The sequence below is a fragment of the Epinephelus lanceolatus genome, chromosome 13, assembly GCF_041903045.1.
Source record: "Epinephelus lanceolatus isolate andai-2023 chromosome 13, ASM4190304v1, whole genome shotgun sequence".
Taxonomy (NCBI): Eukaryota; Metazoa; Chordata; class Actinopteri; order Perciformes; family Serranidae; genus Epinephelus; species Epinephelus lanceolatus.
The window spans coordinates 11,039,270-11,065,439 of record NC_135746.1 but is presented as its reverse complement, the minus strand read 5'-3'; the positions used below and the strand labels follow the sequence as shown (position 1 = coordinate 11,065,439).

The 26,170-nt window shown below is 41.1% G+C and overlaps 1 protein-coding gene across 5 annotated transcripts in view; it reads left to right on the top strand.

Moving 5' to 3' along the window:
* Positions 1-26,170, top strand: part of akap7 (A kinase (PRKA) anchor protein 7) — a 93,765-nt gene that overhangs the window by 2,183 nt on the left and 65,412 nt on the right. For all 5 annotated transcript variants that reach the window (XM_033648681.2, XM_078173720.1, XM_078173722.1 and 2 more), the window contains exons 3-9: positions 1,887-2,045; positions 2,286-2,443; positions 5,693-5,829; positions 13,159-13,319; positions 18,839-18,951; positions 21,693-21,739; positions 24,721-24,821. In XM_033648681.2, coding sequence (XP_033504572.1) covers positions 1,887-2,045; positions 2,286-2,443; positions 5,693-5,829; positions 13,159-13,319; positions 18,839-18,951; positions 21,693-21,739; positions 24,721-24,821 — 876 coding nt within the window. The remainder of the gene's footprint in view (positions 1-1,886; positions 2,046-2,285; positions 2,444-5,692; positions 5,830-13,158; positions 13,320-18,838; positions 18,952-21,692; positions 21,740-24,720; positions 24,822-26,170) is intronic.

Here is a 26,170-nt window from a genome sequence, read left to right as displayed (position 1 = left end):
ACAAAAAAAAAAAACGTTTTGGTGAACCCTGCAGCAAAGTGAGCCCTCTTCCTCAGAGAGGATCTTTGCCTCCCAGTTTGTTCCTGGCGGCAGAGCAGAGTGAACCGTCTTTCTTCTCAGAGGATCTTTGTCCCATGCTCTCCGTGTCCGCAGTGTAAACAACTTTCGCTGGCGATTTGACAGTCACTAGAAGGACATTATGACCCTTTGTAAAAGTTTCTGTGTGGAACCTGTGTTGTACAGAGCTAATGTTAGCAGCTAAGGACTGAGAGGCTGTCCGGTATGTGTGTGTGTGTGTGTCTGTCTGAAGAGTGTCAGTACGTTAACTTTTAAGGGGTCCTCCTCACTTTGTCGGTTCTCTCCTGCTCTAGTTGCTTTCCAAACTGCCGGCCGGCTGTCGCTCTGCATCACGTGGTATAACGTTGCTTCGTTGGGGGCGCTTGTTTTCATGCAGATGATGTCCCGACTCCCGGCACGGGCGGGGCTGGCAGAATCGCCGTCATTGAAAAATCAGATCGCATATGCATATGAATCGAGATCACGATTTTATTACGATTAATCGTGCAGCCCTACTGATGACCTTGCTGTTGTAAGTGTCCTGAAAGGCTGCTTGTGAAGCGCAGTTTCCTTACCAGTCTGTGATTAATCCCAGAGTCCACTGTGGACATTTTCTAAGAGTCTCACTGTGATCGAAGAAATACAGTCTTTAAATTAGCTTATTACTTCTATCACATGGCATACCTGCATGTTGAAGTATCCTTGAGCAAGATACTGAACCACAAATTGCTCCCAATGGCACCTTGTGGCACCTTGTATGCTGGTAGCCTCGGCCACCAGTGTATGAATGAATGTGTGTGTGAATGGGTGAGACTCGTAGTGTGAAAAGCGCTTTCGTTGCGCAGTGGTTGGATGACTAGAAAGGTGCTATACAAGGGGAGGTCCATTTACCATGTGTCTTTATAGTATACACCATCGTATTTCCTAATGATTTTCCTCTGGAGCTGCAACAATTTGTCGATTAATTGATTAGTTCAAACAGAAATGTTAAACATTTGCTGGTTTCAGTTTCTTGAATGTGAGAATTTGCTGCTTTTCATTGTCATTTATCATCATAAGTAATGAGTCTTTAGGTTTCGGACGGTTGGTTGGACAAAAAAAGCAAACCGAAGTTGTCACTTTGGGTTCTGGTAAATTGTGATGAGCATTTTTTCACAGTTTTTTACATTTTATAGACCTTAGATTAATCGATTAATCTGCCAAACAGCTCATTAATTGATGACGGCTGTGCTGCCTGAAAGCAAAACAGTTCAAAGTTCAAAATATATTTGAGCACTGGTGCTAGAGTATCAATAAATGTGATTGCAGAAGACTTCATATATTGCAATATTGATTTGTCACTGCCCTGATTTACACAGTCATCCATGCAGATGAATACTGATCACGTATTAGATGTGCGCGCACACACACACAGACCTGTGCTGTTTGTTAATGTGTCATCTTTCATTTGGGATAGAATAGAATAACGTCTCTCTTCCGTTCTGGTTTCTCCATTTTTGTTGTTGCTCTCTGAGGATATAACAAACACTACAGATAAAATACTGAACTTCAGTCAAACAGAGTAACCCTCAAATTAGTTTACTGTCACAATCATATTTTCTCATGTTATCTTATTCAGTCTCTGTGATGCTGGACATTCTCACAGCCTCAGAAGGTCTTGCTGGTGTTTGCTGTAATTAGGGCTGCGTAATATATTGTATTTTAGTGGCTTATAGGTGATCCTTATCAGTATTTTAAGGGAATAATGACAAGAGAGTATTTTGTGTTCATGTTCTTACGTATAAGGCATGTGTGTTTGTTGTATTGTGATTTATTTCTTTTCTTGGCAGCTCCAGCAGGATCGAGTGAAAAGAAGACGAGGAGAAAGATGAGGAGGGAGAGGAGGAAATTGATGAAGAAAGAGCTCAAGTCAGCCGATCCTTCAGACAATTTAATGTCAGAGCTTCCGTTTTCTCTGACCAGCCCCTCCTCATGGGACGACCTGGGATGTGTGTATATTCTTAATATTATCTTTTACCATTTCTTTGAATTACAACTCTTTCACAATCTACTGTACAAGGTTAAAGACGGCAGGTCTGATTTACTTACTCAAAGTTTTGCCTCAGCTTATCGCATATGGGCAAGATCTAGGTGTCTAGGTGTACCTAATAAACCAGCATCTGAGTGTAGATCAGTGGGGTGAGCTGGCTTCGTCTGTATTGTAAAGTATGCGTTCTCTTTCCCTCCAGTCTGCAGCTCAGAGTCAGCCCAGAAGAAGAGGAAGAGGAAAAGAGGAGACAGTGGAGGGAAGGTGGACAGTGAAGAGGATGCAGAGAAGAAGAAGAAGAAAAAGAAAGAGAGCAAGCGACCCAACTATTTTGTCTCCATCCCCATCACCAACACACAGGTAAGACACATTTTATCCCAGTCACTACAAAACTGCAGATTCTCTAGCCATGTTTTAGGCAACAAATGTTCTGTTGATCAGCTTATTTATTAAGTGGTGAAACAGGCAGCAGTATAAACACCACAGGCAACTGTGCACCGTCAATCTATGTTCATTAAAAGTGGTTGTTTTTGCCACTGAGAGGCTCAGATTGTTGTCCGACAACATAAGGGAAAGGACCCTACAAAGACATCAAACATTGTTCTTGACCTTTCGCCCCTCTGTTTGTTTCTCTTTGAGAGGTGACTTGTTGCAGGAAAAACAACGGTGGACACATTCTGGAGAGTTGGTGAGAGAAATGGTGGGAAGAATGTGTTGTGTTGGAGTACAGAAAGTGTAGCTTAGTGTTATCTAGAATAGTGGTTTTCAAACTTCTTGTGCCCAGGGCACCAAAGAGCAAGCCAAAATCTCAAGGCACACCTGCATTTATATCTGTGCACAACAGCCTCCATAACATGTGTTATCACTCTTATCACGACATAAATGTTTGTTTTTATTTACAAATATTAAATAACAATTGACAACCAACTATTACTCATGAAATATTTAACAAAATGATGAAAGAATTTATCTTAAACTTTTTAAAATTACATCAGAGCACCAATTACACATCCATTTAAATGGGAAATAATGTAAGATAATGTGATGTATCACACATTTGTAATTCCCATGCGCGAACGGCGACAAATATGTTCTCGTGAAGGTTTTTTAAATTAAATTACATTTCTTTAGGTAGAGTTTGCCTCTTGATTAGGAAGTGTGTGCGCACAACATGCTGATACAGTCAATTAAAAATTCATTCATAACTTTTTGTACAGGCCCAGTTGAATATTGCAATAATGTGTGGTCATCACAAGATCCCACGGCACACCTGGATTTACATTACGGCACACCATTTAAGAACCACTGATCTCAAAGACTTTTTTAATGTCAGGCTGAATATTTGGTAGATTTTGACAATGTAGAAAAGTCTGTGAACAAGACTTTTGAAGACATTAAAAAGGCAAAAAGCAAAATCGTTTCACTGCTAGGTTTGCTGTTGTGCACTGCTTGTAGACCAAAACAAAGTGTGTCATGAGCCACACCTCCCTCTACCTCTGCTCTTCAAAACCCCACCCCCATCCCCCACTCGATGTATTTCACTTACTCTCGGTCTCTGCTGTGTTTAGCTATTCCCCTGCCTGCTTCAGTGATCATGGTACCTGTAAATAAATGTAATATATTTGCTGAGATGGAGGCGAGGCTCAGTGACTAGAAGAGCTGGTAGAAGCGCTCCATAGCTGTAAGTTACTCCAGTAGCCGGTGGCAGCCGACTCGGCTCGAGCCATCGCCGGATCCCGGCTAGTGCTAACACTGGGAGCTAACGCTAATGTTCCTACTCTTCTCCGTGAGTGAGAGCGATGTTTTAGCCTGGCTACATTTTACAATGCTAATTGCAAATGTTAGCTGGGCTGCCGGGCTACTCACCTAACACTGACCCATTGCTGGGACCGAGCCGCTATTAACTCAAGCTCCAGACATTAACCCATGCTATGATTGTAACATTAGTTTTAATTGAATCGACATAGCAACATGTGCCTAACGTTACTGTAACACTAATTAAAACAGACATTTGACTTTATGTTGATACTGAACGTTACCTGTCCAGGAGAAGAAGAGCTAGCTCAGAGTCAGATTGTAGCCCCTTTAGCTCTCGCAGTGCTCTCCACCTTGGAAATGCAAGGCCAATGTTAATCTGGGTTCTGTCCCTTTCTATATCCGACAACTTCTTCGCCAGCAACCGTTGTTTCTTTAGAGGTAATGTCGGATACTGGTCGTCTTCAGGTAAACGTTTCGTTCCGCTCTCCGCCATTTGGCTTAGAAAATACGTGCTGCCATTGCTCACTGGCTGTAGCCTTTTACAGGGAGGGAGGGCCAAGGGCTCTGAGAGGAGGGGGGCGGGATTCACATGAACATACATGAACGCGCAGCCGGACCGGCTTGTAAACAGTGGGCTGGAGATCAACACAGAGAGAGGGTGTGTGACGTCATGCTATACTCCAGATGAAATTACATCTCTAGTTCTTCACATAGCGATTTCTTAATGTCTTCAATCTAGAAATGATGAATTTCCTTTTATTGCCCCTTTAACAAACAGACCAGCGAAAGGTAAAGAAAAACATTTCATTTCTCTGTATGGTTCATTCCGTAATGTTGTCAGACACTCATAATAACAGTCTGATCCTGTCGCTGGCAAAAACAAGCACTTGTAGTGGACGCACATTGGCGGTACTCAATTGCCCCATAGGGATTACATTGCAGCCTGTTTTGCAGCTGCAGCCCTCTCGCTCAATACTGGACCGATTTCAGAAATTGTTGACTCCGTTAATCACTTAGACACAAAAACATGGGAAACTAAGGCCCAGGTTGAAACGTACTAAAGTTCCCCTTTAATTCTTTTATCTCTATTTCTAAGTAGCTATCGAAATCACAACATCATTTTGACAACATTCGTGTTTTTTTCTTTTCAACCAACTGCTCTAAAGATCTTCCAAAACAATCTGTGCTTCCATCTCCATTACATCATTTTTAATATGATGGACTATCTTAATTCTCTTAAGCTCGTTTTAAGTCTTGGCAAGTTAGATTTCACACACTACTAAAATGAATAGACATTTTTGGCTGCATGGAAGGTTGTTAAACGACATTTAAAAGTCTAAAAAGATGGTATGCTTTGAACAGTAGGCAGTGAATTGATGCAGATTTGTAGTAAATTGGCTAAAACACCCAAAACACTGGTGAGATCCTTCAAGAAATAGTGAAAGAGAGAAGAAAACCTGTTTCAGAAACTATTTGAGTTCTTATTTTGTGGAGAAGACTTTAGTCTGTTCTCTCCAGACGCATTAATTAATTTCATGTGTAAAACTTGGAAATGGTCAGAGGAAATCTCTAATAGAAAAAAAATTAAAGATTCAATTACCTGACAGATGATGACACTGAAATCTTAGTGCTTATTGACTGAAAAGTTTCTCTAAATGAACATTGAATTATCCCATGGTCATCTGTGATGTTAAACTTAAGAAGCAGTTTCTCCTTCTTTCAATCTCTTCCTCTCACCTAGTTTCGGAAAGAAAGGAGTGATGGTGAAGGACAAGGGAGAATGATTAGTTACTGTGTGTGACAGAGTCTGACAGTTGCTGCTGACTGACCTTAAAATGTATCCAATGACAGATCAGTTCAGCCGTGACCGAGGTCCAAGAGGTGATTCTTCAGCAGGAGCCCCGACTAGCCAAAGCCATGATCTCGGTCCCAACTCTGCACATCACGCTGTTAGTCACTCATCTCGCCAGTCAGGAGCAAGTAGACCTGTGAGTGGATGCACACACAAACACAAACATACAAACATACTCAGCACATGCACGGCATACCGATGCACATGTCAGTCCCTATATTTATATTAATCGTCACTGTACGCTTTACTCCAGGGCAGGTTGGCCATCTTTGACCTTTCGTAGGCTCAGTCACTGGCAGATGTTCATTTATAAACTCATACTGCATAAACTCCCTTCATACATTTGTACTTTGATTGAACAAAGATCTGTCTGTAGCTACAGTCTGAGATCACAAGACTCAGTTTTGTTGTCTGTTCCTAGTGCACGGCCTGAGCTGGGACAGAAAGCTTTTATGTGCTCTGCTCCTCTCACTTGGAACAACCTTCTAAGAGACCGAAAGTATGTGAACTGGTCTCTGCCTGATATTAAAGCTCTCATATGTTTTTATTGTGCGGTTGTTTGGCTGTAACTTTTTGTGTGCTGCTCTCTTGGCCAGGTCTCAAGTTTATCTCACTGGTACTCACCTGGTTAATTATGGGTTTTAAAAAAAGATTCCTTTTCCTTGTTATTGGTCTGTAAAACAGGTCATGTCTCTGTCTACCAGCTGCATCTCAGCCTCTCCTGGACAGAATCATGGTCTGTTTGGAGACAAGGAAAACAAATGTGCATATATAGATAAAAAGCGTCAGTAAGCATCACATAATGTGTGTCTTTTAATCTGGTGGAAGGATTTTTCAGTCAAAGTTAAAACACCAAAGATATGATGGGCTAAAGTGTGATTTGCAGTGCCTGCCCCATTGACTCCAATAGAACTGACACCAAAGTCTGGTTACTCAAACGCTGTCACTGTCGTGATAACCATTCCTTATGTTTGCCAGAAACAAGGACGTAACTTTGGGGACATTTTGTGGGGGGATGGCTATGGGTGCATTCTAAATGGCAGAATTTTAGTACTTTTAGTAGGTACTGCAGCTGCCCTTAAAAAGTATGTACTCTGTATGCACACAACTACTACTTTCTCATAACATTACACCCTGAACTTTGACCCTCTCAGAGACGAACATCAACCCAGAGAGCTCTGCTGTTGTTACTTTGTGATGTGTGTAGTTTAACTTTAAAGTTACAACTGCACAGATTGTAGATCCTAACATATTGTGAAATTACATCTGCAGTTCTCCGTCTTTGTCATTTTCATAGTTATGTCCTTTTTTTTAAATTTTATTTATGATTATTTTGTTCACTTAAACAATTAATATTCCTATTATTGCTATTCAGCTGGTCATCAGTTACTTGAATGCGCTGTCATCCGTCATTGTGACCAGACAGCTTCTATCTGTTTGCAGCTCAGTTGATGTGACGTATCATTCATTGCTGTGCAGAGGATTGTGGGTCAGAATAGCCAGAAAATCAGACCAGATGTAGAAGAACATCCTGGTACTTTTGGCATGGTATAGGGCTGGGCGATATGACCAAAATCTCATATCCGGATATAGGTCATTTCATATCCCGGTATAGGTCATTTCATATCCCGATATAGGCCCAATATAGGTCGTTTCATATCCCGATATAGGCCCAATATAGGTCATTTCATATCCCGATATAGGCCAGATATAGGTCATTTCATATCCCGATATAGGGCATTTCATATCCCGATATAGGCCTGATATAGGTCATTTCATATCCCGATATAGGCCCAATATAGGTCATTTCATATCCCGATATAGGCCCAATATAGGTCATTTCATTTTCCGATATAGGCCCAATATAGGTCATTTCATTTTCCGATATAGGCCCGATATAGGTCTTTTCATATCCCGATATAGGTCATTTCATATCCTGATATAGGCCCAATATAGGTCATTTCATTTTCCGATATAGGCCCGATATAGGTCATTTCATATCTCGATATAGGCCCAATATAGGTCATTTCATATCCCGATAACGATACCTATCCCTATTCCCTTTAGAGAGAGCAAGCAGCTGTGGTCGAGCAAGCTAGAGAGTGAGTGAAGAGAGGGAGCGCTGGTAGTGAGGAAGCTGGTGAATCAGATCAATAAAATGTTATTTTCTGATTGTTTCACAGCGGTTATGTTCTAAAACACAAACACGCCCACACACCCCCACACACACTGAGGCTGTACTCCAAGTGCCGAAAAATATTGCTGTGAAAAGTGTAATTTGCATCACAACGATATGAAATATTAAAAAAAAAATGAAACGATAGACAATTTTCTCTCGTCACACGATATATATTGTCATATCGCACAGCCCTAGTGGTATGGGGATTATCACGCACAGTATGATTGGTGAAACTCACAGGAAACCATGATGGTTAAATGGTAAATTAGCATTAATGCAGCTGAATAGGAGAATATATCCTGTAATTTCCCAGATTACTGATACTACTGATTTACTGATTCTTCAAGTCAGCTGAGATAAATCAGTGTGTACAAAACTGTATAACACACACAGCAGCATGAACATGAGTCATTGCTTGAATGCCAAACAGCTCATTAACTGGTTAGTGTTGAGCTGCCAGAGAGCAAAACAGTTCAAACTGTAAAATGTTTTCCAATACTGGTGCTAGAATATCAATAAGTGTGATTGCAGAACTGTCACTGTGTTTATGTACACACAGTCATCCATGCAGATGAATACCGATCAGCTTGTTGACATACGTGCACACACACACAGACCTGTGCTGTACATTATATTTCTCCGGTAACTGTTTGCTGTGTGTAACCTGTCATTAAGCATAGAGTAGAATGAAACCTCTCTTTTGTCCTGCTTTCTCCATTTCTCTTATTGCTCTCCGAGGATATAACAAACACTACAGCTAAAATACTGAACTTCAGTCAAACAGAGTACTACTTAACCTAGTTTACTGCCACAATCGTATTTTCTCATGCTGTCTTATTCAGTCTCTGTGATGCTGAACATTCTCACAGCATCAGAAAGCCAAACATCTTGCTGGAGTTTGTTGTAATTAGGGCTCTAGAATATACCTTTTTTGTCATAGTAATGTTAATCTGCACAATAAACATGCTGTGGAAGACAGCAATGTTGCACTTAAAGATTTTTTGTATTTGTTAAAGCACAGTATCTTCTTATTGGTGCATTTTGTGTTCAGAGCTTTATTTGTTCAATAAAAGAATGCTGGAAATAATTCCTTTTATTATTTATTTAAATTCAACAAGTAATTTGTTGTATTTTAGCAGTGTACCAATAATCGCAAGTAATGTTGTGATAGTCCTATCTTCTTCGTGTCTTGTAGCCCTGGTTGTAGCAGTGAAAGTACAGACTAAAGTTACAGCTTGAAGACAGGGATGCAGTGACTAATTACCAACATGTCATGTTAGATGCTGCCTCTGTCTTATCTCTTCCTGTCAGCACTTCCAGGGAAACTAGTTGATAGATCCATAAATGTTTTAGATGTAGATTCCAATAACGAGCCGCACAAACACTGTTGGAGGAGGACAGTCTCTGAGGCGAGAATGTAGACTGAAGCTTTTATTTAGTAATAATCAGAGTAAAATGTTTCTTGTAAACTTGCTTATTCTGAAATGAATTTCATCCCTTTTTTCTTAGCAATATTTTAAAGGGTAACAGGTTTAGCCCTTTCTAAATAGGAATTGTGCAAATTTGCAGGAAAGCCCAATCAGTCTTTTTTCAGCATTGGCAGTATAAAAACAAAATCGGGGAGTGCAGCAAAATGCCGCCTGCCTACTTTTGTTCATACAGAATGCGCCTTTTTCGGGGCAATGGGGGGCGTGAGCAAGTAACAAAACGTGTAGCTCAGCGTGTGACGTAAACAGTGACGTAGGAGGGAAGCTGCGGCTGGTCAGTCCTTCGGCGATTCTCTCATAAGTCGGCCCGTTCTTCACCGTCCCCGTCATCTGACGGTTAATGGCCTCTTCGTTTGCGAGGGCAAGGAGGGCGTGCAATTCCTTGTCTCCCCAGTTGCTCATCTTTACAGTGTCTGTCAGGTTTGCATTTCCCTCTTGCTACTAGCTGCTCATTCCTGCTATCAGCTGTTTCCTGTTTATCCACCGCCACTGGGTCGCACGTGCGATGTCATCAACAGCTCCTCCCACAACTCTTCAACAGCCCCTCCTGTTGTGGAAGGCCGCCTCGGTCTGTTTAAACTAAAAAGGTTCCACCAATATAACTACCCTGCGAGGCGGAAAATTGGGCACCTCGGATCAACTCGCCAATCCGGCTCTGTGTGTCTAAACGCTCGCAGCTTGCCGGCAAAGCGGCCCAACATTCGCCGAAAATCTGGCAGTGTAAAAGGGGCTAATGAAAGTGCTTGTTTTTGCCACTGACACATCATTTTAAGTGTCTGACAACATTATAGAAGGGATCCCTACAGAGACAGACCCTTTGTTAAAGAGTAAGATCCTTTTCGTTTGACCAGAAACTAGGGCTGTGTGATATGACGATATACTGTGTATCGTGTCACGAGAGAAAAATGTCTGTCGTTTCATATTTTGCTCTATCGTTTATATCGATGTGATGCAAATTACACTTTCTACAGCAATATTTTTCGTCATTTGGAGTCTGTCCATCTTTTGCATGGATCACATTGATAAATTACTCTTCGTGGCTTTTTATTCATTGGATGAAAATGTGCTATATCGGGATAGGTATCGTTATCAGGATATGAAATGACCTATATCGGGATATGAGATTTTGGTCATATTGCCCAGCCCTACCAGAAACAGCCCCCAAATCGCTGTCGCTAAACCCACCAGACTCCATTTAAAAAAATGTTAATTTTATCACCATAAAACACGGTTCATTTTAAGTCGACAGAAACAAAATAAAACTCACAAAAGCTGTCTTGCTTCATCTTTCGACTGTTCCAACAACCACCAAGTCTAGTTTGGTTGAAATGAACCCTTAATTGGTCCAGTTAGATGTGAAAATTTGTTGGCTCTATACATGCTTAAATTAGTATTTATTTGAATGGAGTCTGATTGGTTTGGCGATGCGATTTCAGGGCTGTTTCTACAACCCCTGGCAAAAATTATGGAATCACCAGTCTTGGAGGATGTTCATTCAGTTGTTTAATTTTGTAGGAAAAAAAGCAGATCGCAGACATGACACAAAACTAAAGTCATTTCAAATGGCAACTTTCTGGCTTTAAGAAACACTAAAAGAAATCAAGAAAAAAAATTGTGGTAGTCAGTAACAGTTACTTTTTTAGGCCAAGCGGAGGGAAAAAATTATGGAATCACTCAATTCTGAGGAAAAAATTATGGAATCACCCTGTAAATTTTCTTTCCCAAAACTAACACCTGCATCAGATTAGATCTGCTCGTTAGTCTGCAGTTAAAAAGGAGTGATCACACCTTGGAGAGCTGTTGCACCAAGTGGATTGACATGAATCATGGCTCCAACACGAGAGATGTCAATTGAAACAAAGGAGAGGATTATCAAACTCCTTAAAGAGGGTAAATCATCACGCAATGTTGCAAAAGATGTTGGTTGTTCACAGTCAGCTGTGTCTAAAATCTGGACCAAGTACAAACAACATGGGAAGGCTGTTAAAGGCAAGCATACTGGTAGACCAAGGAAGACATCAAAGCGTCAAGACAGAAAACTTAAAGCAATATGTCTTGAAAACAGAAAATGCACAGCAAAACAAATGAGGAACAAATGGGAGGAAACTGGAGTCAACGTCTGTGACTGAACTGTAAGAAATCGGCTAAAGGAAATGGGATTTACATACAGAAAAGCTAAACAAAAGCCATCATTAACACCTAAACAGAAAAAAACAAGGTTACAATGGGCTAAGGAAAAGCAATCGTGGACTGCGGATGACTGGATGAAAGTCATATTCAGTGATGAATCGCGAATCTGCATTGGGCAAGGTGATGATGCTGGAACTTTTGTTTGGTGCCGTTCCAGTGAGATTTATGAAGACGACTGCCTGAAGAAAACATGCAAATTTCCACAGTCATTGATGATATGGGGCTGCATGTCAGGTAGAGGCACTGGGGAGATGGCTGTCATTACATCTTCAATAAATGCACAAGTTTACGTTGACATTTTGGACACTTTTCTTATCCCATCAATTGAAAGGATGTTTGGGGATGATGAAATCATTTTTCAAGATGATAATGCATCTTGCCATAGAGCAAAAACTGTGAAAACATTCCTTGAAGAAAGACACATAAGGTCAATGTCATGGCCTGCAAATAGTCCGGATCTCAATCCAATTGAAAATCTGTGGTGGAAGTTGAAGAAAATGGTCCATGACAAGGCTCCAACCTGCAAAGCTGATCTGGCAACAGCAATCAGAGAAAGTTGGAGCCAGATTGATGAAGAGTACTTTTTGTCACTCATTAAGTCCATGCCTCAGAGACTATAAGCTGTTATCAAAGCCAGAGGTGGTGCAACAAAGTACTAGTGGTGTGTTGAAGTGTTCTTTTGTTTGTTTGTTTTTCATGATTCCATAATTTTTTCCCTCTGCTTGGTCTAAAAAAGTAACTGTTACTGACTACCACAATTTTTTTTCTTGATTTCTTTTAGTGTTTCTTAAAGCCAGAAAGTTGCCATTTGAAAATGACTTTAGTTTTGTGTCATGTCTCTGATCTGCTTTTTTTCTACAAAATTAAACAACTGAATGAACATCCTCCAAGACTGGTGATTCCATAATTTTTGCCAGGGGTTGTAGTTGAACAAAAAAAGATCTTACTCTTTAACAAAAAGGTCCAGCTCTTAAAGGATTCTTTCCATAACGTTGCCACAATCACTGTTAGTGGATGTAAATTGACGGTGCACACTTGCACACCCTAACCCTAACCCTATCAATACTGGACCAGTTTCAAAAATTGTTGTTCCTGTTAGTCATCATGGAGAGAAAAGGGTCCAGGCTGAAAAGTTACCATTTGAAATATGTCATGTAAATGGTCACATTGTCCCATTTAAGTTAATCATCACATTGATTTAATTTGTAATGGTCAAAATCACCCATATAATGACAGACATTTCTAACCAATGAGGAAAAATGTTACTAATTTGTAGTATTTTAGATGAATTAAAAGATTTATGAAAAATGATTCCCCACATTGAATATGTGGTTCAGAAATGTGGCTCAGCTCTGATGTTCTTATTCTAGGAAATGACCAGAGCTTTTTATTGATTGAGCTCTGAGCAGCTCAGGAATGTGGCAGCTACGTTATGTGATGATACTGATGCTTAATCTACATCAAGTGGAAGATTGTGCCATTAGTAATCACTAGATTCTCTTGTTATGTAATATGAGAGGGAGGGAGAGAGGGGATTAAGTTGTGGATTGATGTGTGAGTGTGTTTGCATGTGTGTGTGTGTTGTCTACTCGTGTATATTTCCTTATAGGGCGGCGGCCGTGCTGGCTCAGGTCGAGCCGTCACTGGCTGAACTGCTTGGTGGGCGGGATCTGGTGCTGCCCTTCTCAGGGATCGGTCATTTCAGGAAGGAGGTGGTGTTTGTTGGGCTGGCCCCCGGACAACACAGACACACGCTGGACAGTCTGGCAGGTCGGTGATAAACATTTCACTTTTTATTGTTTTGTGTTGTGCGACTTTCTTCTTCTGTCCTCCTTCAACACTTCTGTGTCCGTCACTGTGTGTGTTGAATCCCATTTTTGTCCATAATGTTTTCTCAGTGCTTCTCGTGCTGTATTGTCTCTAGAGGATACATTTCATTAGAGGATGTTAATGTGATACAGTACTTTCTGTTTTGTGTCCCTATGGAGGCACGTCTGAACTCAGGGTCAGCTGAGGAGCCCTGCATGTAAAGGTAAAGGTAAAGTTCCACTGATTGTCACACACCTGAGTGTGTGAAATTTGTTCTCCGCATTTGACCCATCCCCTGAGGGAGCGGTGAGCAGCAGCGGTGCCGCGCTCGGGAATCATGTGGTGATCTATGTGGAGGATTTGTTGGGAAAGGGTGGATGCTGGCTGTGGTGAGGGCTTTGCTATGGGACGGGAGGTCACAGATTAGACAGCTTTAAGAGATTGTAGGGTATATTCAGGAGGTTGTGATGAACTGAGTGGGCTGATTCTCACACTCACATTCAGAGATCATAGGTGGTTTAAGCCTGACTTTTGTCGTGCAGCGTCCTGGGGTGCACGTTTACCAGTAGGATTCTTTGACTTGGCATCAGGCCTACATTTAGTGTGTGAAACTTGTGTTTGGATCAAAAATAAAACACTGTAAGAACATTAGAACTGCAACAATTAGTCTCTGCCAAATATTATGATGAGTAATTCATAATTTCAGTCATTTTTCTAGCAAAAAATGTCAAACATTTGCTGGTTCCAGCTTCTTAAATGGAAGGTTGCTGCTGTCTTTTGTCATTTATGGTGGTTAATGAAGAATCTTTGAGTTTTGTGAGTGTTGGTTGAACAAGAAAAGCAAAGTCGTCAGTTTGGGCTTCGGAAAACTGTGATGAGTGTTTTTCACCATTTTTGAGACCAAATGATCCATCGATTAGTCATCAGCAGATTAATCAACAGTGAAAATAATACTAAAGAGCATATTTTGTCGGTGGAAGTCAGCTGTAGTTTGTAAATACTCAGCAACTTGGACTGATTTAATATTCAGTGCAACCACATCCACGTCTTCATTCTTAAAACGCTGTAAGTGGATTTGGTCAAATAATGTGGTGATTGTGTGTGTGTCTACTGTTTTCACACACGCGTTTGGTGATTTGCATGTGACATGTCTTCATTTATCTTCTCACATTTGTCGTTTGTCATCTGTGTATGTTTGTGGGGGTGTACGCAGGAGGGTTTGCGTGTATGTTTTTGTGCTGTGCTTTTTGGCAACGACGACACTAAGCCAACATTTCTAAGAGGATTCTCGCTCAATTGCAACACCGACACACACACTTACACACACACACACATACATGAAGTAGTAACTGCTGAATAAGATATGTGATGCAGTTATTTCTAAGACTTAACACATGCATTTTTTGCACGCTCACTCAACAGGACATGATTAAGTTTTTCCCCTGTACCAGTTCTTTGTGTCTAGCCCCAAAAGGTTTGCTGGTGTTTTATACACCTATCTTTATCTATATCTATATTTATATCTTTCTCTCTCTCTATATATATATATTAATATGGAGCATTTGAGCTGCATTTTCAGATTCTGCTTTCGTGTGGATTTCCTACCTGATCGTTCGGTGTATTAACTGCTCAGATCAGAGCAAATACTACATTTGGCATATTAGTGATGGCCGCGCTGAGACAAATCCCAAAAGGCATTTCATCATATAATATAAATGGGAAATGCAGTAAATTAATCTTTTAAAGAGATAAAGCTCCAAAGGCCAAGGCTGTACATAATTACCTCAGCTATCAGGTTTTGTTAAATTATAAAAAAGTTATCCACTGGAATTGGAATTGTCGGGAACTTTTTTGAGGAAGTAGTGATGAGATTTTTATACTGAGCAGAGAAGGCAGAGGATGTGATGGAGGGTGTGTCCTCTTGCTAAGACATAAAACATGCAGCATTAACATGTTTAAGTCTGGGTTGGCTTTGTCAAACGATGTCACTTAGCCGACATGAATAAAGGCAGAACCTCCATAACTGACTGGAATCCAAAACAGTCAACCCTTGATTGATTGAATGCATGCTGCAGCAAATGTGAAGTGTGTTTTCAGAAGGAAACAGTTTCGCTCAGTTGACCCGTAGCTAAGCCTCTCCCTTAAACAGTAACTGCTCAGTCCTTCATAAGCAACATAAACTAGGCACAGGCCGCTCAAGCTTTCAGAACACGGGAAAATGCTGTAACAGTGTGCATGTGGAACCTGCAAGACCAACAGCAGATATACTTAAAGTTGAGAGGCAGGTGTCCAAAGCCAAAAACGCAAGAGGAGAGATGTCAGTTAAGGATTAAACCGACCATCAGTGGAACTGCTGTAGAACAGGTGAGCAGCACCAAATTTCTGGAGGTGCACATCACAGAGGACATCTCCTGGAAAAACAACAACACATCACTGGACAAGAAAGTCCAGCAGCGCTTCTACTTCTTCCTGAGGCTGAAGAGGGCCACAGCCCTGACACTCATCATGCACACCTTCTACGGTGGCACCAATGAGGGCAGTCTGACCAGCTGCATCACTCTGTGGTTCGCGTCCACACAAAAATGCAGCTGAGAAGATGACTGGTGCCTCACTACCTTCTGGACATCTATAATACCCGTCTATCTAGGGACCCCGCCCACCCCTCACACACCCTCCTCAGACTCAAGATACCAGAGCTTCCAAGCTGGCTCCAAAGGACTGTATAACAGCTTCATATACCAGGCTGTCAGGAAGCTGAACTCTCCCCCCCGCCACCTCTAAATAACTCTGTTACTTCAACACACCCAAACTCTCTCTCTTTTTTTTTTTTTTTTTTGCTAATCACTCATCCTGTAGATGAAAGATTTATTTGCACTCTTGTACATTACTCACACGTCTGTTAAGCCAGTGGTTCCCAACTGGTGGCGCAGTCCAAAAGTGGGTTGCAGGTCCATGTTGTGAATCTGTCAAGTTTGTAAAAAACACACTTCATTTTGTCTGGGAGGAAAGGCATTTAAATCCTGTCTATGTCTTGTACATATGGCAGAATTTTATTTATTTTTTTAAATTAATTTTTTTTGAAAGATTATTTTTTCTGGCTTTTTTGCCTTTAATGGACAGGACAGAGTGAAGGGGGGGGGAGTGTGGGGGTGTGTGTGACACGCAGAGATGGTCGCAAGCAGGAGTCGAGCCTGCGACCGCTGCAGCAAGGCATCGCCTCTGTACATGGGGCGCCAGCACTAACCACTATGCTACTGACGCCCCAGCACATAAAGCAGAATTGACAATAAAGTTGACTTTGACCTGAATGTCTTGAAAAAAATGAATAATTAAATAAAATAAACAGTGTGGAGAACCTCACTCACAGTTGAATTCATCAAAGATCAACAAAAACTTTGTTTGCTCCAAAGCAACATGCTAACTAACGTTAGCTAACTTAGCATTCGGCAAACAAAGATGTTTGGATATTATTTGTAAGTTACTAATGTTTTAACTTAAAGTTAGGTAGTTGTTCACCATTTGTTGCTTTTGGCACTTTACACAAATGGAGAAGCGGAATAATTAGTTTTGTTAGCAGTGGGCTAAAACATCAGATAACGAAAGCTGTACAGAGTCATCACTAAACTTTTTTTTTTTTAACAGTTAAAATAAAACGATATATATCGACTCACCATGCTGTGGAGGAACATTGTTGTTGTACAGTATATGTTTGTCCTTCAAAGGCAGGGCCATGTCGTTGTTTTGCAAGTCACAAGTCAGTCTCAAATCTTTGCATTTGAGTCCCAAGTCTAGTGCTAAGTCCTAAACTTTAAGTTAAGAGTCCTAAACAAGTCATCATGTGGTCTTTACCAAATGTGATGCTATTTTAACATCATAGTAGTAATATATTAAATTTACAAAAAACATGAATCCTTTTTAAAATCTATATTTATGTTTTAAAACAAGTTACTTAGCTGTAACTTTCAAAGTTGTCATTTTCGACCTGTACATTTTGCATACTGGAGTTTTTTTTGTTTGTTTTTTTTGTGCGCAAACGAAATTATCTTTGGTTTCTTTTTCTTTTTTTCAACTGGCATTTAGTAATATATACTTAGTTCTTCGTGGTTCTCTCCTGCAACTTGATTGGATGCTGTCAGATTGGTTCAAGCAAAGTGGATCTGGGGAATTAAGTGTGGATTTGCTGGGAATAAATATTAAAATGAAGGGAGATGAATTGATTCTTGGGACACTTGTTAAATAAAATGCCTTTTAATCTTCGGGTTCAGGGGGAAGTTATCATGGATTTTCAAGTCAGAAGGCTTAAGTTCAAGCGAAGTCACACGTCACTGGTGTTTAAGTCCAAGTTGAATCTAAAGTCATCAAATTTGTGACTTGAGTCTGACTCAAGTCATGTGACTCGAGTCCCTACCTCTGTTGTCCTTTACGTGAAGTGTCAAGACGTGTGGTGACACTTGCAGTGGGACCTGTGAGCTTTGCCTTCATTTATAATGTCCTCTTGATTCACAATACTCTGCTGACAAATTATATTGTGAACGTAGCTCTCAGATGCATATTGTATTCCTTTCTGTCTGCTTGTCTCTGATATTTCAGAACTATTATTTCTGTAATTGACTTCCTTTGGAAAATCTCTCTCTGACATCACTGAAAACACCGTATTGACATGCGGGGAGTGAAAGCTTGACAGGCTTGACAGCAGTAACCAGGGGGGCAGGGCTTAGCAAAGGGTCAGCTGCTCATTTCATCTGACGTGTCTGTGGTGACATTTTACCTTTACTGCCTCAGGTGTAGAACGGTTGTAGTTAGGCTTTAACACAGCCATAGAACACAGCAACATTCCTGTATAGCCTGAACACCTGTGTGACCTGTCAAACAGGTGGCGCCAGGTAAACACTTTGTCAGACATAATTCATGTGGGAAATGGTGCCAAGTAGTTTTAATCCCTTTTCTGACATGAAAAATTAAACACCAACTACAGAAGATAACAATCAGAGAGTCCATACTGTTACTCGTGGAAAAGCAAAATAAGGACAAGGCAGGAAGTCAGACTCTCCTGTCCTCTCGTCTGCTCCCTCCATCTCTCTTATTGATTATATACTAACCTTTCTCTCCCTCTAGAGCTCCTCTTCTAAAAATACCTCCATGGTTTTCCATCAGTTTGTGTGTGCGTCTTTGTCTGGGTGTGTCTGACCTTGGGGGTTGTTTACTGTACATGTTCCTGCCCTTGTGCATGTGATATGATCAATGCTATGCGAGAAAAAAGCTTTTTGGTCATCTTCTGACACATACAGTATCATCTGCCGTCTGTGTCTGTACTCTGTTTTGGCTTTTACAAAAGTCCATAAAGGGGATTTGAGAGGGTTTATTGGAGGAATTAAAGGTGGATGTAGAGCCTGATGTTGTGGCAACTGACAGTCTCTCTTTTTGGCCATATCAATGAACATGTTGCTTATTTAACCTTTGGTGTTGTGTGTGTGTTGCAGAGTTGTTGCGGAGTCGTTTTGAGGAGCAGGGTCTTCTGCAAGAAGGCAACCGTGGCTTTGAGCCCCACCTCACCATTATGAAGCTGTCCAGAGCATCAAAACTACGATCTCAGGTATACACACACGTCCGTGTCAACACACACACACACACACACACACACACACACAGACATTGTGGGTATGTACACTAAACAGAAATATGAATGCAACACTTTTGTTTTTACTTTCATTTTTATGCCTCTGTGCTGGTGATGGCGGCAGCCAGAGGCATTATCTTTTCAGGTCACATTCTTTCGAACGAGCTATCTCAAGAATGCCTTGAGGGATTTTTCCCAAATTTGGCACAACGTCCACTTGGACAGAACCATGGACTGATCAGAATTTGGTGGTCAAAAGTCAAAGGTCAAGGTCACTGTGACCTCACAAAAAAAATTTGACCAAAACTCCAAAATTTAAGCACTGATTATGACAAAATTCAACAGAAATGTCTAATAGAATGAAATTATGAAGTGATAAAATTGTATATCCAAAAGGTCAAAGGTCAACTTCACCATAATGTTCTGCAAAAACACTTTTCTGGTCATTATTCAACCTCATATCTCAGGGGCAGGAGAGGAGACATTTGGTCAGATACTAAGTTGGTGGCACTAATGTTGGGTGTGTGCCTTAAGAGTGTATAGATTAGGGATGCACCAATCTGATACCTGGATCAAATATCGACCCCGATATCATCAAAATAGATGGATCGGGTATCAGAAAATGCAATCTATACCTGAGGCGATCCTTTCCCTTTAAATCTATTGCGACGCGAGCTACGTCATACGTCGTGGAGCGAAGGAGAGAATCTGCTGTGTGGAGGTATTTCACACTATTTCAACAGCTGTTGCACAATTGTTTAGTATTGTTAAAAATAAATAGTTCATCGTTGCATTAATCAGTTTCATCTTGTTTCATTTTATCTTAGGAAAGAACTGTGTAGTCATCAATGCCTGATGCCTCTAGTCTTTTCTGTTCTACATGTAAAGGTATAAAGCTTTTTAGGTCAACCATGGTATCGGATCAGTATCGGGTATCGGCTGATACTCAAAGCCACAGCATCGGGATCGGGATCGGTATCGATACTGAAAAAGCTGTTTCGGTGCATCTCTAGTATAGATCTTCAGCGCTGCTAGGGGGGGAAAATGTGTGTGAAGCATCTCTGTTTTCACAGATATGGATGAAAACTGTAACTGCAACTTGACTGGTTCACGAAAGAAAACAACCGTGAAGCAGTAATTCTAGTTCATGAGTTGAAATAAAGGATCTTAGGGTTTTTCTATGCACACAAAAGGCTTAATTCTCTCTTTGTTCACAAATTTGTTGAAATTCGTGTTAGTCACCAACATCGACCTGACAGGTGTGACATTTCAAGATGCTGATGAAACAGCATCATTGATACACAGGTGCATTGGGATGGTCACAATAATAGGCCACTCTAAAATGTGCCGTTTGATCACACAACACAATAACACTGATAGTGCATGTTTTTAGAGAGTGTGCTGTTGTCATTCTAACTGCAGGAATGTCCACCAGAGCTCTTGCCCATGAACTAAAGGTTCATTTCTCTAACATAAGTCGTCTCCAATGTAGAGTCCAAGATTTTGGCACTATATCCAACCAGTCTAGGGAGCCAGGCCAGGAGCTCCACATCCAGCTATTCGCGTACATCTTGCTGGTGAAGAAGCGGGATGCTAAGGTCGGGACCTCTGGCAACTGGCATGGTTATGTATCGTCTACGATATGTGGGGACGGTTGGATGTACTGCCAAATTCTCAGAAAAGCCTGAGCTTGTTGTGGAGAGAAAGCAGCCTATAAGATATTTTATTTCAACTCATGAAAAATGGGAACAAAAACAAAAGTGTTACATTAATATTTTTGTTCAGTGTATATAGTGTATAGAGATGCTCAGTATGTTTGCATACTGTGGACAATATCAGGGTGGTTATCAGTTCAACAGACCTTTTACTGCCAATATTTGACTGACTGTAATGGTATTTTTATCTTTTCCAAGAGTCAAATTGGCAGTATAATTTAAGTATTAAGCTGTTTCTTTAGCACAGGCATCTCACAGAAGACGAACTTATAGTGTACGAAGACCTGACTGAAATTCTTTCATTGTGCAGATGTGAAAATAGTAGTTAAGTAATAAATAATGTTTAAAAAAACATAAAAACATAAAGTTGCACTGGCACGTCATGGTTTTGTTTACATTGGATAATGTCAACATAGATTTACATTGTATTACTCACTCTAATTATGCTTTCACACACAGTCCCAAGTTGCTTACTCTCGTGTAACAACTGACTTTGACAGAGCTGCCAAACAGCCACAGTGTGAGTCTTTATATTCCCCTCACCTTCCTCTCAGTGGCTGAAAAATATCTCGTCCAGTAGTTAGATGTCAAATTATTGCTCCAGCCAGAACGACCAGTGGGAATAACGTGCTTGCTGTGGTACTTTAAAAGAAAACTGAATCTATATAATTTTATGGTTGATGAGAAGAAATTACCCACAATTAAGAGCAGCGTAGGGAAGGAGAAAATGGTGAAGTGATCAAGGGAGTGTGTGAGGGTGAGGGTGGAGAGGACAGACAGATAAGCAGAGATGTGGTCAGGACGGGAGGGACAGAGGAAGGACAGCATCTATCTTTACTTCCTTTGACACCTGATGACATAGTATCTTGACTGGCGTCTACTGGGCGGCGTTCCTGTCTTCTTTCAGTCTGTGTGTGTCAAAAATGAACATCCTGAAGACAGAATGTCCTAAAAAGTGTGATAAATATGACATAAACAACATTTTTCCTTTGTGTCTCTCAGGGTATAAAACGTGTGGACCCAGACCTCTACTCCAACTACACAAACAAGTAGGTGCTTGTTTTTTGTTTTCTTTTTCTTTGAGGTCAGTGCTCTACAGTAAATGTGGGACATTATGTAATGTTTTGTGTCCATACTGTATACGTATAAATGATGTAAGCGTGACATTTTAGGCAAGATACAGTAACAGGAAAAAGGAATGTTGTTTTAAGGGAATACTTCACCCCCCAAATGACCACTAATATATGAACTACCTGCCACGTGTTGGTAAGAAAATGGATCCTTGTTTAACAACAGCTAATCTGTGTCAAAAATATTTGTCAACTAAAGCCTAGTTCACATTACACGATTTTCACCCCGCAAATTGCGTTGCGGAGACTATCATAATCTTTTGAGTGTTCATACCTGGCGACGTGTGTTTCTGTCATTGGGAGTCTCGCCAACTGCGTTACGACCTATGTGTGCACACCACAAGATTTCTCCACTGAGCCCTCGCCGGCAGAGCCCCAGATAACATGGTGACGTCACCAAACTATGTTTTTTAACTTGGAGACAACACACTGTAAAGGCATGGATTTGCTTCCCAGTGTTGAATCAGATCTGCCTCCAGAGCCCGGGTCCAAACACAACACGCTCCCTGTGATCCTGTAGACGCCGCCATTGTTGTTGTTGCTTGCTGGCTTGTCAGTGTTGCCAGATCTTGGGAGAGAAACAAGCAACCAGGGCTATGGAAACAAGCCAAAAGAAGCAATGGATGTATAGAGAGAAAGGCGACGTTTAGAGAACAAGCCTAAATAAGCAACTTTAGAAAATAGCCCAAAAAAACTGCAACCCGCAACTACCAATATTTGTAAGTGACTTTACAAAAAAACAAGCCCAAAGTTGCGGCTAACAAGCGGACCTGGCAACCCTGTGGCTTGTCCTCCTCACATTTCTTCTGTCCTCCTGTGTGCTGACGTGGGACGTATCCCGCCTCTCACTGGCTGATGCTCTTTGTCAGTTGTGTCAGACTTCTCCAGTTTTCTAGCATATCCAGTCCCAGTCGCAGACGAGGGGGCTTGTTCACACATGAGGACTCGTCGTGGCAGACTATCTGCCGACTCACCTCCGACCTAAGGTGGCTCTCAAGATCCTCTGCGAAGTCAAAATCGCAGTGAAAATTGTGTAATGTGAACTAGGCTTTACTCACACAACTCGTGCAGTACAATCCAAGTCTCATTTATCCAGTTATATGCTCAGTACTTCCCAAACAGACAACCCATTCCAACTGGAAACTGAACTAAAAGTGAAACGTACCTATGCGCTCTTAAAAGCCAGACTCCACTGACAAAACCAGTTTTACCTCACTAAACACGAGACATGCCGGTCTACTGCTGCCTTGCTCAGTTAGTTTGTTTGTGTTACTGTGTGAATTTGGTGTTTTGAAGGGTTAGTTCAGATTCAAAGTGAGTCCCAAATGAACACAAAGACACTTACGAATTGAGGCATTGGTAGACCAGCAGCTCCTGTGTTCAGTGAAGTAAAATTACTGTTTTTCTCAATGGAGTTTGGTGTTAAAAGCCCTATTCGGATGGATTAGATTAACGTGGAGATGTGGGGTAAAGTAATTATTACCAGAGATTTTAGTCCCATCTGAAAGCGCCATGTCTGTAACCATTACGGATAATGTCAGTAAAAATTACATCGACTTTTACCTTCTGTAAAACAGTCTGGAGAAAATACCTTGGGTAATATTAATGCAATCTTCTGTAAAAATGTATGTAAATATTTCGTCACGTCTTGTTTACAACCATTATTCTGCGTTTGCCTTTTTTTTTAATGATGGAGGCGTTTGAAGAAACATTCAGTGTTGTCGGCAGTCGTGATAGTGGATATTCTTCTAATGGTCGCATAGCTCTACGTGGGAGACCAATCAAAAAGGTCGAGAAGAAAGCACTTTTCAGAGCCACAAGACTTCTGGTTGTGTTAGGTAGGCCTAATATAAATCCATATTGCTAATCGTTGTGTACACACAATCCTGATCATGGGCAATATTTCATATTGGGCTAATCATTAATCATTATTACACATACAGGAAGCAAAGTTGCACGCACATGCCGACAGGGAGGGGACACCAGGGCGCAAACCGAGTTACCACTCCCATCTCTGGTAGAATTACGGAGATTTCTCGTCCCGTGTGAATTGGACATTTATATTACAGACATCCCGTGGTAAACTGACATTAGTCCACATCCCTATGTAAAACTAATCCTGTCCAAATAGTACTTAAGACAGCGATATAACTGCTTCAGTTCCCTTTTGGAAGTCGCTGTCGGATGGCAATGTAAAGGGTAAAAATACTCTTAATATAGTAAATACTAAATGTTTAGTGTGTAGAATTTAGTGGTATATAGTGGTAAGCCCCATGTCCCAGGTGTGTAGGAGAGCTATGGTGGCCAGCGCAAAAAAGTGAATGTCTGGCTTTAAAGAAAGCATAGATAGGTTTCACTTTTAGTTCAGTTTCCAGTTGGAAAGGACCGTCTGTTTGGGAACTACTGAGCACACAACTGAATAAATAGAACTTGAATTATACTGCACGAGTTGTGTGCGAGTTGGTAAATGGATGTTTTGACATAGTGTTGCTGTTGTTAAATGCTGTCGCCTATGATGTCAATACTCACTGCAGGCATGTGAGAAAAACAAAGTTCAAACCCCCCAGGTGCTTCTCTAATCAATATTCTGACTCACTGGTCTTTCAATATTGTTCATAACTGTATAATGTTCTTTGCACTTCAAATGCACATAAGTTTTATTTGAGCAGCACCATGTTACAGAATGTTTAACTTCCAGTATTGTCATTTCCAGGATGATAATGGTGACATTTGCCAAGTATATTGAGCCATAGAGCTCACTTGGTTGTCGCTTTCAGTTTGAGCTATCATTGCTGACAAGTGTCTGTAATGACTGACATCAGCCTTTACTGCCTGCTGGAGGCATCAACACTCTCCTCTCTGTCTTCCTCACTGTCACTTTGTCTCACTGCAACACTCAGGTTTTTCGGAGACCAGGCAGTTGAGCGGGTGGATCTTTGTTCCATGTTGAAAAAGAAGCAGCAAGACGGATATTACCACACTGAGACTTCACTACACCTCGGTTAGTGCACACACGCTCCCACGCACAAACAGAGCTCATTGTGCTTGTTTGTTGTGAATGTGGCATCAGGTGCAATGTTTCGCCACCAGAGGGCGCTCTCTGCTCACATACAGGACATTGAGTTTCAATGGCTGTGGCAGTGGGGCTAAATTAGCATATTTTGGGGCAACATATTGCTGTAATTGTTGTTTATTTTATTTGTTGCCTTTGCCAGTGATGTTGGATGAGGGATAAGATATATAAAAGTTGTTTACATTTGCAAATAACTCCAGAGAGGTTGCTCATTATTTGTATTCCAGTTAACAAAGCTGGGAGTGCTTTAGTGGGGTTTATTTTACGTAACGTAACGGCATGAACCTTGTTGTGCTCATCAGAAGCTAAAAGAGAGACAAACCAGCTTAATCAAACACCATGGGGATGCTGAAGAGCTCATTTCCATTTAAGACACAGCTGCTCAGTTTAGACATCACCATCCTGCCAGTTCTTTCAGAAGTTGGCAGCGCTGTAGAGAAGCAGCTCTATAATGGCTGCTGAGTGAATGCACTGCTGCTGGGCCGGGAGATGATGCATGTACATGTTGTGATGTGCATTTCCTGTGGTGTGTGTGTGGAGAAAATGATTCAGTTTTTGTCACATTCTGATGTGGACGTACAGTCGATACTGTCACTGCCCCTTCTGAGCTCCAGATGGCACTTTTCACCACTGTGAGACTTGGGGTGAAGCCAGATGAAACCAGACAGGCAGTATCGATGTGCCCCTAATGTCTATCAAATGCTGGAGGCTTGTAACAGCACGGCAAAGAGCTAACAGAATATTTTATCTCTAAAAGAAAGAGGATTCACTCATGAATGTATCAGCTTTGTGTGTGTGTGTGTGTAGATGAAACACTCTGTCAGGATCATCTCATCCAGTTTCGTTAAATCAACAGACCTCGCAGGAATGTGAGATCCAACAAGTGCTGTTGACTGTTGCAAGCCAAGATCGATTGGCTGTGATAATGGCAAATGCAATAACTACTGTTTCCTAATGAAAAGTGTCTGGAGGAGATGCATAAATCATTGTTAGTGATATCATTTAGTCATCAAATTGCTTTGTTGATGATTCGATGAGGCATGCGGGGGAAAAGACCTAAATAGAATTTTCAGAATAAGAAAGATGCATTGTAGATTTCTGAGTCTGCACAGTAAAGCTAAGTCCACACATACGAGGGTATTAGTGAAAATATAGCTTTTTTTATGCCTTTTGGCCTTTGGTCCACACGCAAACTTTGTTTTAGGTCACTGAAAACTGACCTATTGTAAAACCCAGGCTGTCCAGGTGGAAGATTTTTAGAAACTCAATATTCAGTG